General features: G+C 39.8%; 1 protein-coding gene across 3 annotated transcripts in view; it reads right to left on the bottom strand.

The window, feature by feature from the left end:
• KIAA0319L (KIAA0319 like) overlaps nucleotides 1–14,375 on the bottom strand; it is a 90,719-nt gene that overhangs the window by 31,870 nt on the left and 44,474 nt on the right. For all 3 annotated transcript variants that reach the window (XR_004622325.1, XM_019797396.2, XM_002917132.4), the window contains exons 4-6: nucleotides 6,615–6,861; nucleotides 4,185–4,286; nucleotides 842–939 (exon numbers count right to left, since the gene is read on the bottom strand). Coding sequence is in view for 2 of the 3 variants with exons in the window: in XM_019797396.2 (XP_019652955.1) it covers nucleotides 842–939; nucleotides 4,185–4,286; nucleotides 6,615–6,861 (447 nt within the window). In the remaining variant the exon portion in view is untranslated. The remainder of the gene's footprint in view (nucleotides 1–841; nucleotides 940–4,184; nucleotides 4,287–6,614; nucleotides 6,862–14,375) is intronic.

Below are 14,375 nucleotides of genomic sequence, written 5' to 3' on the forward strand. Positions count from 1 at the left end.
CTTTAAAAAAAAAAAAAAAAAAGATTCACAGTCCTCACTCTGTGACCCGTGCATCTCTCCAACTTTGTGCCACTGCTCTTCTCACGCCAGAGGGTTCCAGTCACGCTGAACCACACAGAATTCCCTTTTTGTCACATTTTCTATTTGGCCCAGTGGACCTATTGCTTCCCCTGTGTGGGGTATCAGCACTCCACATTTTACCCAGAAAGTGAGTCACCTGTCATGACCCAGCCAGGTAAACTCTAAGAAATCAAACTCCCCAGGGCTTCGATACTCCCTGCACTGACCTAGTGCATCCCCTGTTATAACTGTCCGCTTCTGGCCAGTATCACTGGCGAGACTCTATTGTCCTTGAATGTGAAGATTTTGATCAATTCACTGGTAAATCCCCACTGCCTGACACATAACTAGTGTAGGATGAACAATTGTTGAAGAAAAAAAGAAAGAACGAATGAATGAGACTGCCTGGCCAAAGAATATGAACATTGTTATGGTTCTTAATAACTACACTGAATCCCAAAAAAGACTGAGCCAATTTACACAGTCTTGTGGCCACAAAAAACGTAGCTTATCTCCCAAATTCTAAAATCCTTATGTTACCCTTAAAAGCTGTTTAGTGTATATTTTCGGCTATCACCACCATGCTTATACAGTCTTCTCACCATAAATGAACATTTGAGAATCATACACTAACAAATACTGGATGTCAGCCAGACTTTTGGAGGATTCACTTCTGAAAGATTGTTCCTGATTTAAGTGTGAACAGAAATTCTACATTCTACATTTTAGAAAATGGTCAGCACCTCTACCCAGCCCTGCAAGTGAGCGGAGGCACATTCACCTTGGACAGTTTGAGGATCTGGGAGTGCTTCCCTTCCATCTCTCCGCTGTAGTCTTGCGGGTGAGTCGTCAGCTGCCAGTCGTAGGTGTAGGTCTCTCCTACGGAAGGGCAGTCACAAAAGTCATGAACACACACACCTACACACAAAGAGGGCAGCCACACAGCCTGCCAAGAACAATCTCTTCTAAATCTTGACAAGGCCTCAGTTGTTAAGATTCCGCCCCAGAGCCTGTAGGGAAACCAAACGTTTTGTTGAAAGAAAGGGAGGATTCTGCTGACTCAGCCACAGTCAGGGCTTCCTCCACCCTCTCCCAGCAGCGCTTTCTCCTGCCCCACACCCGGCCTCCCCTTGAGAGAGGCCAGTCCTCCCGCAAAACACCAGGTTGCTCATGGTGTGGCATCACCGTGAAAATACACGCCCTCCCAACCACTATAGATGAACTCACTGGGAACAAAGGCCATTTACTTGCAAAACTTCTTTTGCAACAAAGAACAGCAATGACTTCTAAATAACATGGTTCAAAAATAGCTTTTTTACAGAGTGCTAACAATGCTTGTCTCACTGAGGTCATCACACCCTGGTGAGTTAAAAGAGCTACTTCATTCCTGCTGAGCTAAATAACACACTGCAGAAGATGGCAGCGGATGGCCCATTTAAAACAGGCCCCACTGAAATTAATTAAGATCAAATGAAGCATTAAATGGTCCTCATTGGTAGCTCAGACTATATGACCAGGTAAGGCAAGGACAGGATCCTGCTATCTAAACGGAATCCCGCCCCCGTGAAAGTGGTCTTAACTTTTAGGGGGAACGAAATTCACATCTGATGAGGGACGGATGGGATTTGGTAGGAAGGCTTAGTTTAGTGTTACTACCCAGAAGTAAAAATAAAAGGAAAAGAGAAGAAACCTCAAAAGCGTAACAGAGAATGGTCATCTCTTTTCTAGTTCATGAGTTCTAAAAGTAAGTTAGCACACAGAATCGAATTCCAAGAGAGCCTTCATCTGAAGACCAGATTTTATTTTATAAGTCTGAGATGTAAGATCTCTCACTCTTCCTTCCTCCCCAAAATACTAGCTTTGTGTTGGAGAGTCGTCAGCCCTGGGCAGCTCTCACGAATGTATTCCGTAGAAGGCAGGTCAGGTGAGAAGCAGGAAAGCAGCAGCAGCGTGGGACTGGTGCTAAGAGATGACCTTTCTTCCAATTAGAGTTGGAAATTTTTTTTCCACACAGAAAACAGACTCACACTAGTTTGGGAACTGACAATTTTATAATATCTCAGGCTGGCAGTGCAATTTCAAGAACGGACAATATTCCTAGGACAGAAAAGCTTGGGGGATGAATTCTGTCTCACAGCCAGAAATTTGCCCAAGGGTAGGAACAACTGAGGACAGGTCTGCTAGACACAACGCTGATTTAGGGCAGTGGTTTTCAAACCATGCCTCCGAACCCGAGAGGGATCCTGGGAGGTGCTTCCGGGGCTGCCACAAGACATGAGGGGGAGGAAGAACAGGCAGAGCTGGTCCTGCTCACTCGTCCCCAATCTTTGAAAGTTCAAAATCATCCATTTCATGTATCTGATAAAGGGTGAACAACCCTTGGTGAGGAGAGTTGAAAAGAACCTGTTTCTCAACCCATGTGTTTTAGACTTTACAAAGGTCTCCACTGTATTTTCACTGTAGTCTGTCCCTAAGCCCTCTTCATACAGAACCATGTGCTGATTTACAAGGTGACAGCAACTCACAGACTCGTACATGCACACAGGGCTTAGACAAGAACGTAAAGCAGACCCAGTGCTTTTCACAGAACAATGGAGGCAACTGCAGCTCAAGGCAGTTCTCACACCTCCATCTCAAAGGCCACCAAATTCATTCACCTTAACTTACCACCAGAGGGGGTAAGGATAAAGCTTCCCTGGAGGAAGGTGGAATGAACTGATAAGGAAACCTTATTTTTGAGGGCAGAAATATGGAATGGGGAGGGCATTTAGGTTCTGGAAAAGTACTTCTGCATAAATACCCTATTTGGTCTTAGGCCTATAAGTAGGACTACTTTGTAAGAAAGATGTATACCTAAAATGGAAGGACCCCACCCTGAATCCTAGAGTATGGTATTTGACTTGACTAACCCTGTGATGAGAGTAGCATAAACCCAAAGCAATCATTTTGCATCCAAGTATGCTTCACTACTGTCATAGAAAGTCTAAGGAGTGCACATGCGTCTCTAAGCCAAATTTTGGTACATTAATATATACTTCAAAGGTGAAAGGGATGCTCATATTATAAAAGTTTTCTTAAATAATGAATGCATCACCCCCTAATTTATGTATTTAATAAATATGACTTTTGTGCATCACATTGGGCTTGTCTTTTTTTAAAAAGATTTTATTTATTTATTTATTTATTTATTTATTTATTTAAGAGAATGTGAGTGCACAAGAGCACAAGCAGGGGGAGGGAGAAGGACAAGTAGGGCTCAATCTCACAACCCTGAAAACACAACCTGAGCTGAATTCAAGAGTCAGACGCTGAACCAACCGAATCACCCAGGCGCCCTGTCTTCCTTTCTTTTCTTTTTTTTTTTTTTAATAAAATCTCTATTAGCCATAGTTTTAAATAACTCCTCTACAAGTTCTGTATCTGCTATTTACTAGTTGTTTGGATGCAATAAATAGGTTAACCTCAGGCTCAGTTTCTTCCTCTTTTAAAGGGGTATAATACAACCTCCCCTTAATGAGCGTCAGCTGTAAGCTAGGCACTGAAGTAGGTCTCTTATATACTGTTTCATTTTGTCCTTAAAGTAATCTTATGAAGTAGAAATTATTATCCTCATTTTACTGAGAAAGAAACGGGAGCATAGAAATAATTTGCTTAAAATCATTCAGCTGGGGTGCCTGGGTGGCTCAGCCATTAAGTGTCTGCCTTGCTCAGGTCATGATCCCAGGGTTCTGGGATCGAGCCCCACACGGGCTCCCTGCTCGCCAGGAAGCCTGCTTCTCCCTCTCACTCTTCCCTTACTTGTGTTCCCTCTCTCACTGTCTGTCTCTGTCAAATAAATAAATAAAATCTTTTTAAAAAATTTTAAAAATTTAAAAAATAAAAATTAAAAAAATAAAATCATTCAGCTAATGTCTGGCTGAGCTGGAATTTGAACCCAGGTTTGACATCCAAGCCCACGATTTCAAACATTATACTGCCTCTCACATCAGATAAACATTTGTGCACGTGCATACGATAGCCTGTTCTCACAGGACTGCTGCAATGAGTAAATGAGTAAATGAGCTAAGTTATGTAAGTATCATAAACTAAAACATTATCCACATGTAACTAAGGGGATGTTTTACCTTTAAGTGGTTCTTGGAGAACATACGCATTTAACTGAACTTCATTCTTAGGCAGGGTAATCTGGACACTCTTTCCAGCAGATACCACCAGTTCCCTTATAACTGAAAACAAAGAAAATATACAAGAGATAAGAAATTAGATCCAGACCACCTCACTCCTCTCCATCCTTTTGGGGCCAAATTTCTTTTATAAACAATATTCAGCTACTGCCTTTATTTCCTCATTATTTATCTACTCTCTAATCCCCTGCCCCCATTTTTTCCACCGAAAAAGATCATTTGAGGTCATCCACAAACTGCTCCTTAGCAAATCCAGTAACTATTTCTCAAGCCGCATCCTTTACTGCAGTGGCATCTAATACTGCTGACTGCCTTGTTATTAAAACTCTCGGGTTATCATGATAACATATTATTCTACTTTCATTCCTTTGTCTCTGAGTTTTTCTCCACTGGATTTTAACTACAGTCTGTCCCTAAGCCCTCTTTACACAGTACTTTCCATGGAGTTCAATTATCAGAGTTCAACAGTGTTTCAAGGATCATCTTTATACTGACAAACAACTCTCTAATAAAATACATCTATAAAGTTCCTAAAAGAAAAGCCAAATGTTGATCACAAGCCCGGCCTTAATTTCTTTCTATTCCAATCGCTACAACCATAGACTTAGGTTATTCCAAGAATCTTAACTGGTCTTCCCTCTGCCAGCACTCCCCACTCCAATCCATTCTGTCTTCCTAAAACACCCACCACCATTAGTTTTTCTAAAATACTCCCCCCACCACATTACTCTCTTACTTAAGACTCCCCACTCCCACACCACGTTCAGGGCCAACTGCTAACCTGGCATTGGAGAACCATTATCATCTGATCACACCACCTCACCCTTCCTACCCAATTCTGCCTTTAATTATATTCATTTTCCCTCTTGTGTTCCACAGAAGACATGGTCTACTCTTGGGGACTTTACTAATGCTATTTCCTTCAACTGGGGTGTATGCTTTCTTTACTCTCAATCAGTACTTTGTTTCTAGCTTAAAGCCAGTCTTCTCCCCGGCAAATCTTCCCAGACCATTTCAGTTCAAACTTATCTACCCCCTTAAGTACCTCAGCACTTTTGGAATACCCACGTCAGCTAATAGCTGTACGGTCTTCACACTGTTTCAATAGCTATTTCATACATGTCTGGGTTTCTCAACCTTGGCACTACTGACATTTTGGACCAGATAACTCTTTGTGGTGGGGGGTGGGGGAAACTGTCCCGTGCACTGTAAGACAGCTGGCAGGATCCCAGGCCCCTCACCCACTAGGTGTCAGTAGCACACCTCCTCCAGAACTGTAACAAGGAAGCATGTTTGCAGGTTGTTGAGAACCACTGTTATATAAATCTTCTTCCTCTGACAAGAATTATTACTTGGTAGGGGACCGAGGAATTAGAGAGCTTAAAGCAAACAAATGGCTGTCCACCCATACTTCAGGGGTAAGGACTTCCTAGGCAAACATGGAATTTGAGATGTATCTGTCCGCTTGGCAACACTGCCCTGAGGAAGAAATGGAATCTTCCTTATGGAAACGTCACCATTTAGACAGCCTAGGAGGTTGAATGAGTATTCCTTGAAGTGACTTTCAAAAAAAAAAAGAAAGAAAAGAAAAGAAAGGAAATAGAAAACACTATACTCAGAAAGAGTATAATGGACAAAGATACAGTGTTACTCAAACCCTTCACAATTACACCAAAAATTATAGGCATTCTGCCTTAACATAAAAATTACTTTAGGGCCTCAGGATCGAAACTCCCAAAGTTTCATGTTATACGACCATGAATGAAGAGCCTAGGAAATAAAAAATCAGCAAAAATTCATTTTCACAGGCTTTGCTTCACCCCGTTGCCTTTTTCAGGGGATAAAGATCAAGTTAGTTTCCTTGATTAACCATTTCCTCCTAATACCTTAGAACAGCACTCATGAAGCGCAGACTTGTTGTTAAGGCAACACTGTTTATAAATCTCCTCCACATGGATGGGTTGCTTTAAAAATAAAGATGCTGCCAAAATCAGAAAGGCAAATATCTGACCTACAATCAGCCATTCAGAGGCAAATAGGTACAAAGGTCCAACTTTCTTCCCAGTGGCTTCTGTTTGTTTGGTTCCTTGAACATTACTTAATTTAATCTTGTGCCTTTAAATCCCAGGCACAGTGGAATCTGGCTCTGGGAAAATGAGCCTCATTAATTCCCATAGGCTGGGGACTGTTGAGAAAAGGACGGAGAGCCCCAAGTCCTATGATTACAGGAACAAAGACAGGATTATTTTTTCTCTAACCTACAGTACTCAAAAGTCATGCCTCTCTCCTTTCCTTGAACTAAGGAGAACACTGTGATCAAAGGCTCTACTCTTCCATCCTATCTCCAAGGGCAGAAGCAAAGAGCCTCACCTGGGTATGGTGCTGAGGTGCTCTGGAAAGAGGCCTGAGGGTTAGGGGTAGCATAACTGTAGGATGGAGACACTGGCAGAGGGGTAGAAATCTGGATTTTCCCAAGGCTTTTTACTTGCTGAGCACTAGGCGTAGTACCAGGATCCTCTGATGTCTCAGGCTGGACCGACCCATTCTTTGACCAACCAGGAATCTCCGCAGTCAGGACGGGGGTTAAGGGACTGGAAATTATGACTGCCTTGTGGACCTAAAGAAATACAAAAATTCATTTGAATAGGCAAAAGTTATACCACCAGTTTTTTTAGGTTATATCTCATAAAATAATTGCACACTAAATGTTTTTATGAAAAATGCAGAACTGTCAAAAATATTAAAGGAACTAATCTCACCACCCAAACTGGTGTTAAAATGTTGTTATAAATCTTCCCAGTCTTTCTCTCTATGCAAAGAGGTTTGCTTAAAACAAAATAGTAATAATCATTCTATGTATACTTCTATCTTCTTTTCTCAACATTTATATTCAATCTTTCTACAAATACTTATTAAGCACTTATTATGAAACAGGCCTTGTGGATCCAAAATACAAATAAAATATAATTGCTGTGCTCAACGACTGCACCATCTAGTGAGAGAGGGAACAAAAAACGTAAGAAGCCAAAAGGATAAATACACCTATGAAAGTTACGATGAACCAAAAAAGTATAGTCTGAAGAGTATTTAATTCCTCTCTTGGAGAGGGAGCGTGTGAGGAAGGATGATAGATAGATAGATAGATAGATAGATAGATAGATAGATAAAGGCATTTTCTAGAGGAGAGTCCTAAGCTGAGTTTTAAAAGGTAAACAGTTGTTTACTAGACAAAAGGCTGAGAAGAGATGAGTATAGGTACAAGAAATGAGATCAGCATGGCTTGTGCTGGGAACTGAGAGTCATACGCAAAGTGAGAGGCAGGAAGTAATGGAGGATGAGCTGGACTGACAGTCAAGGGCCAGACTAAAGAAGACATATGCTAGTCTAAAGTGCCAGGTACTGGTGAGCAATTATAGGGTTGTATACAGGGAAGTGACAGAGTCAGATTTCTGTTTTAAGTGGATCATTCAGGTTGCTGCATCACGTAAGGGTTTGAAGAACTAAGTCAACAGCAGGAATACTACAATACTACGTAGGAGGGTACTGCATTCATCCAAATGAGAAATGCTGAGTGGCTAAACAAAGCTGGTAGTATGGATTTTTTAAAGTCAACTTAATTGAAGTGTAATTTACACAAAATAAACTGCACACATTTAAAGTGTATAGGTCTATGAGTTTTGACAAGGGTATATACCCATGTAACCACAATCAGGACAGAAATTTCGATCAGCCCCAGATCAGCCCCAGAAATTGGCTCATTTCCCTTTGCAGTAAATTCCTACCTCCACCCTTAGGCTCATGCAACCACTGATAATGTTTTCTGTCCCCACTAGTTAGTTTGGGCTTTCTTGTATTTCATATAAAATGAATCACATACATATTATTTTTGTTTCTGGTTGCTTTCACTCAACATAATGTTTTCAAGATTCATCCATGGTATTGTGTATACAACAGTAGTTATTCCTTTTTATGACCAAATAGTATGCCATTCTAGAGTTATACCAAAATTTATTCATCCATTCATCTATTGATATTTGTTTTCAGTTCTCAGCTCTTATAAATAAATCTGCTATAAATGTTTGAAATCCAAAGTTTCTGCGAACATGTGTTTTAATTTATTTGGGGTAAATACTCAGAAGTATTTATTGCTGGTTACATGGAAGTGAATGGTTAACTTCATAGGAAACTGTGCACTGTGCACTAAAGAGGCTATCCCATTCTGCATTTCCACCAGCAGTCCCTGAGAGTCCAGCTGCTCCACGACCTCACCAATACTTGGTGTTCTTGGTCTTATTTTTTGTCATTCTGATGGTATCTCACTGTGATTTAATTTGCATTTTTTGGATGACTAATGAGATTGAACATCTTTTCATGTGTTTATTGGCCAGTCACAGATTTTCCTTGATGAAGTTTATTCAAATCTTTGTCCACTTTTTTTTACAACTTTATTAAGGCATTAACTGAATATATTTAAAGTGTGCAATTTGACAAATTTTACCATATGCACACACCTATGAAACCCTCATCACCATCAAGATAATGAAAATCACCATCATTTCCAAAGATTCCTCATGCTCCTTTGTAATCCCTTCTCCCAACTCCCAGCCCCAAGCAACCACTGCTCTGCTTCCAGTCGTTATAGATTAGTCTGCGTCTTCTAGAATCTTATATAAACGGAATCCCATTGTATGTACTCTTTTTGTCGGCTTCTTTCACTCAGCAATATTATTTTGTTGGTCCATGTTGCTGTCTCTATAATTGTTTCCTTATGATTGCTGAGTACCGTTCTGTTACATGAATATACCACAATTTGTTTATTCATTCACCAACAGATGGACATTTGGGTTGACTCCAGTTTTTGCCTATTATAAATTGAGCTGATATAAATATTCCTCTATACATCTTTGTATGAACATATCCTTTCATTTCTTTTGTGTAAATATCTATGAGTAGAATGCCTGGTCATATGGAAGATATGCCTTTAAATTTTTAAAAACCGCCACATTACTTTCCAAAGTTGTTGTGACATTATATAGTCCCACCACCAGCAGGAGAATTCCAGTTGTTCTACGACCTTGCCAGAAACTGGTTTTGGAAGTCTTTTTAAGTTTGGCAATATTGAAGTGTGTAATGGCATCTTACTGTGGTTTTAATTAGCATTTTCCTAATGATTAATGATGTTAAGTATCTTTTCATGCACTTATTGGACATCTATTGTATAAATTCTTTGCTGGACTATCTGTTCAAATCCTTTGCTTTATTATTAGTTTTCTAATTAAGTTACAAGAGCTCTCTATATATTCTAGAAACAAGACCTTTGTTAGGTATTTCATTTGCAAATATGCTTTCCCAGTCTGTAGCTTGCCTTTTTGTTTTTCTTAGTGGTGTCTCTTAAATAGCAAAAGGTTGTAATTTTTTAATTCTATCATTTTTTTTCTTTTATGGTTAATGCTTTTAGTGATATTATTTAGTTTATTTATTTATTTATTTAGTGACAAAATCACAAAAAGGTTCTCCTGTTTTCTTCTACAAGTTTTATAATTTTAGCTCTTAAGTTTAGGTTTATGATCCATTTTGAGCTAATTTTTCTGTATAGTATAAGGTAAGAGCCGATGTTCATGTTTTTTCATACAACTATCTAATTGCTCCAGCATCCATTTATTGGAAAGATTATCCTCTCCCCATCAAATTGCCTTGCCACATCAATTAACCATATTTGTGAGGGTTTATTTCTGGACTGTATTCTGTTTCACTGATTTCATCTATCTTTACACTAAAGCACTGCTTTGATTACTGCAGCTTTACAGTAAGTCTTAAAGTTTGAGAGTTTAAGTCCTTCAACTTTGTTGTTCATTTTCAAGATTGTTTTGACATTCTAGGTCCCAATCCATGAACATGACTGTATCAGTTTCCTAGGGCTGCCATAACAAATTACTACAAACAGCATGGCTTAAAACAACAGAAACTTACTCTCACGGTTCCAGAAGCTAGATGTACGAAATCACGGCAAAGCCACAATCCCTCTGAAGGCTTCTGGGGACAACCTCCTCTGCCTCTTCCAACACCCAGAGGCTCTTAACATTTCTTGACTTGTGGCAACTCCCCTGTACTTAAGCTGAAGAATCAGAATCCCCCTACCACAATATGTTTGTTTTATTCTTATTTTAGCCTGACTTCCTAGGTGTCACCCTGTATCTGCATAGTTTAGGAGTCACCCAATGATTTGGGCAGAGGTCACTTAAACACATTAAGCCCATAAAACTTCACCCTCTGTCAATCCACCTGTGTGTTCCTTGGGGAATGCATTCAAAGTTGCAGCCACTTCTCAAGTCTCCCTTGCTTTTTAGCTTTTACCAGGTTTTCTTAGGTATGGTGCACATGCAGGTAGTTTCTCAGTCAGCCAGGGATATATGGAGAGCTTATCTCAGCCCTTCTATAGCTCTCTTATTTTCAAGATCTTCCCATTAAGTTTCTGGCAGGTTCACCACTCACCCTAACAGGAAGTGCAATCTCAGGTTAGCAAAGCTGTGGATTCTCTCCATTCATTCCCAACTAAGTTTGCCACTTTTAGTTGGCAAAGCCGTAAGTTTCCACCCTCTGCCCTAAGTCGTGCCGACCCTCTAGAAAAGTTGCTAGTTTTCACGTTCAACCATACACTGGTGAAACTACATTTCTCGGCACCCGAGCTGGAGTGGAAGTAGACACTGATGGGGGATGCCCCGGGAAGAAGACTACAGACACGCACCGTACTTGCTCAAAGCATTACCAGCTTTTCAAGACAAATGCTTCCCCATTTGCTTCTGCCTCTATTATGTTCTTAGTCACCTGAAATATGTTTTTGACAATTCTGTCCAGTTTTATACTTATTTTTTCAATGAGAAAATTAGGGACCCCCTCATGATGCCATAAGTGGACATTCTCTCATTTCTATTTTCCTATTTTTAAAAGTGTTCACATTTCTTTTTGAAATTCCTTAATTGTTCACTCACTAAAACCACTTTCCTTTAACTTTCTTTAGTCTTCTGACCATACATTGAAGTCTTTGACTACTAACTACAATATCTGAGTCAAACTGGAGTCAGTTTCCATCGACTATTTTTCCCCCTGAGTATGGGTCACTCCCTCCTGTTCCTTTGCCTGTCTAACAGTTTCTGTTTGAATATTGGACATCTGTGTATGGATTTTACTGTGCTTTCTTTGGGACTGTATACAGTAATTTTTTTTTTCAAGTAGGCAAGTAACTTATCTGGACTTAAACTATAGAGTTTGCTTCCCCTGCAATGTGCAGCAACTGATATCTCTGTGTAATTTTTGCAGCTGCTTTTTTAGCCTGGTCCCCTGCAGGTGTTCTTGTTCAATCTGATGATTAGGTAAGAATTTTGCCATAGGTTACACTCAGAATTGGGCCTGCTCTCTCTGTACTCTCTTTACTTCATGAGATCACTCCCTAATTTTTCAGCCTTTGACTCTGTACTCTGACTCCCCAAGTCAGTAAGACTTGAGGTTTCTGCCACCTGTGCTACCCATGGTTGAGGAATTCACAGAGCTCACCTGGCATTAGGTTCTGTCTTTCAAAGACAGAACTCTGCCTCTCTGATCTCTGCCTGTTTATTTTACCATGCCCTCTGGATTCTTCCTATGTGGGTGTAGTTTTAGTAGAGTTTCTGGCCAGGTTATGGGTTTCACCATCTTCTATGGTTTTTTGTTGTTGTTTTTTTTTTACTTTCCCTTAAGTTTTCAGGTAATTTTTCTATACTGAACTCTGTTCTTTGGCACCATAAGAAAATAAGACTGAGGTTTTCCACAGCCACTTTCCTCTGCTGTGGGAGTTAGTGAATGCCCTTAGGCAAAAATTTTAAAAAGCTGCAGACTCAAAATTCTTATCACTTCCAGTTGCTGTTTTTCAAGAGTAAGCTCTCCTCTAGTTTCTGTCTGCTTTTGGATCCTTTCCAGTTTCCTTAAATACATTTTTTTTTTACATATTTTATAATTATTGTCTGTAGGAGGATTCAGGAGACCACTTTACTCTGTCACCATTACTGGAAATTCCTCTTGTGGGATGGATTTTAAAATATTAAGGATCTAATATTTGTGAAGCTGAAATGCATCTGGGACTTGGGGAAAAGAATCTAAGATGACTCCCATGTTTCTAGCTTGACTTGAGGGACTAACTATAGTGGTGTCAAAAACTAAGATAGACTACAAAGGAGCAACTTTAAGAAAATAACAGGCAAGTTATGTTTCAGACATACTGAACCTGAGGTACAACTGAGAAATTCAAATAGAGACCCAGGGTTGGAATCAAGTTCCCAAAGATAGCAGCTGAAGCCATGGGAATAAATAAGCTTGCCCAAGACGAGCAAGTAAGGAAAGGAAACAAGACTTAAAAACAGAATACTTGGGAATAACAATGTTCCTGTAATGAGGAAAAATATCCATTAATTAAAAGTGACCCAGAAATAACAGAGATACCAGAACTGGTAGACAAAGGTATTAAAATAATTACTACAGGGGCGCCTGGGTGGCACAGCGGTTGAGCATCTGCCTTCGGCTCGGGGCGTGATCCCGCGTTATGGGATCGAGCCCCGCATCAGGCTCCTCCGCTATGAGCCTGCTTCTTCTTCTCTCACTCCCCCTGCTTGTGTTCCCTCTCGCGCTGGCTGTCTCTATCTCTGTCAGATAAATAAATAAAAATCTTTAAAAAAAAAAATAAAAAATAAAAAAATAAAAATAAAAAAAATAATTACTACGATTGTATTCCATATATTCAAGAAGCTATAGGAAAGACTGCATGACTGCATACCTTAAGTAGAGACACAGAAGATATTTTTTTTAAAAAGACCCAAATCAGGGGCACCTGGGTGGCTCAGTCAGTAAAGTGTCCAACTTCTGGTTTTGGCTCAGGTCGTGATCTTGAGGTTGTGAGTTCAAGCTCCATGTCAGGCTCTGAGCTCAGTGAGGAGTCTGTCTGAGATTCTTTACCCCTTCTTCTCCCTCCCCCACTGTTCTTCACCCCCCCATACACTCTCTCTCTAAAATAAATAAATAAATGAACAAAATCTTAAAAAAAAAAAAAGACCCAAATCAAGTTTCTAGAGATGAGTATTATAATGTCTAAGATGAAAAATAACACTGTAGAAATGTTTTTGAACCATGCTATGATGAAGGTACATTTATCCTGGCTTATGTATAGACACACACATAAAAACACACTGTAAAGATTTAATGGCAGGGTAGACAACGCAGAAGAAAAGATCAGTAAACTTAAAGACATATCAACAGAAATGATTCAAAATGAAACACACAGAGGAAAAAAAATGAAAAGAAATGAACAAAGCAGCAGGCTTTAGGAGAGAATCCTCTTCCTTGCTTTTGCCATTTTCCAAAGGCCCACCCACTTTCCCTGGCTCATGGTCCCCTTCCTCCATCTTCAAAGGAAGTACGTTATATTTCTCTGTGTCTTTCTTCCACAGTTACATTGTCTTCTTCCCCTTTTAAGGACCCTGTGTTTAAACTGGGCCTACCAGAAAATGCAGGATAATCTTCCTATTTTAAGGTCAGCTGTTTAAGAACTTTAATTCTATCTGCAACCCTAATTTCTCTTTGCTATGTAACATAACATATTCACAGGTTTCTGAGAGTAGGACATTGACCTTGGGGGGACCATTATTCTGCCTATCACCATGAATAAATCAACAAAAGGAAATAAAATGGAATAAAAAAATACTCAGTTAATTCAAGGGAGAGCATAAAAATAGGGATAAAATGAAAGAAGAACATATGGGACAAACAAATAAATACTAAGGTGGTAGATTTGAATCCAATCACATCAGTGGTCACATTAAATAGTCTACACACCCCAATTAATCAGCAGACATTGTCAGATTAGATAAAAAGCAACATCCAACTATATGCAGCCTATAAGAAATCCACTTTAAATATAAAAACACAAATAGGCTAAAAGTAAAAACATGGAAGAAGATACATTACACTAACACTAACCCGAAGAAAGCCTGATTGACTATATTAATAGCAAACAGGGGCGCCTGGGTGGCACAGCGGTTGAGCGTCTGCCTTCGGCTCAGGGCGTGATCCCGGCGTTATGGGATCGAGCCCCACATCAGGCTCCTC

This window comes from Ailuropoda melanoleuca, chromosome 2 (assembly GCF_002007445.2).
Source record: "Ailuropoda melanoleuca isolate Jingjing chromosome 2, ASM200744v2, whole genome shotgun sequence".
Taxonomy (NCBI): domain Eukaryota; kingdom Metazoa; phylum Chordata; class Mammalia; order Carnivora; family Ursidae; genus Ailuropoda; species Ailuropoda melanoleuca.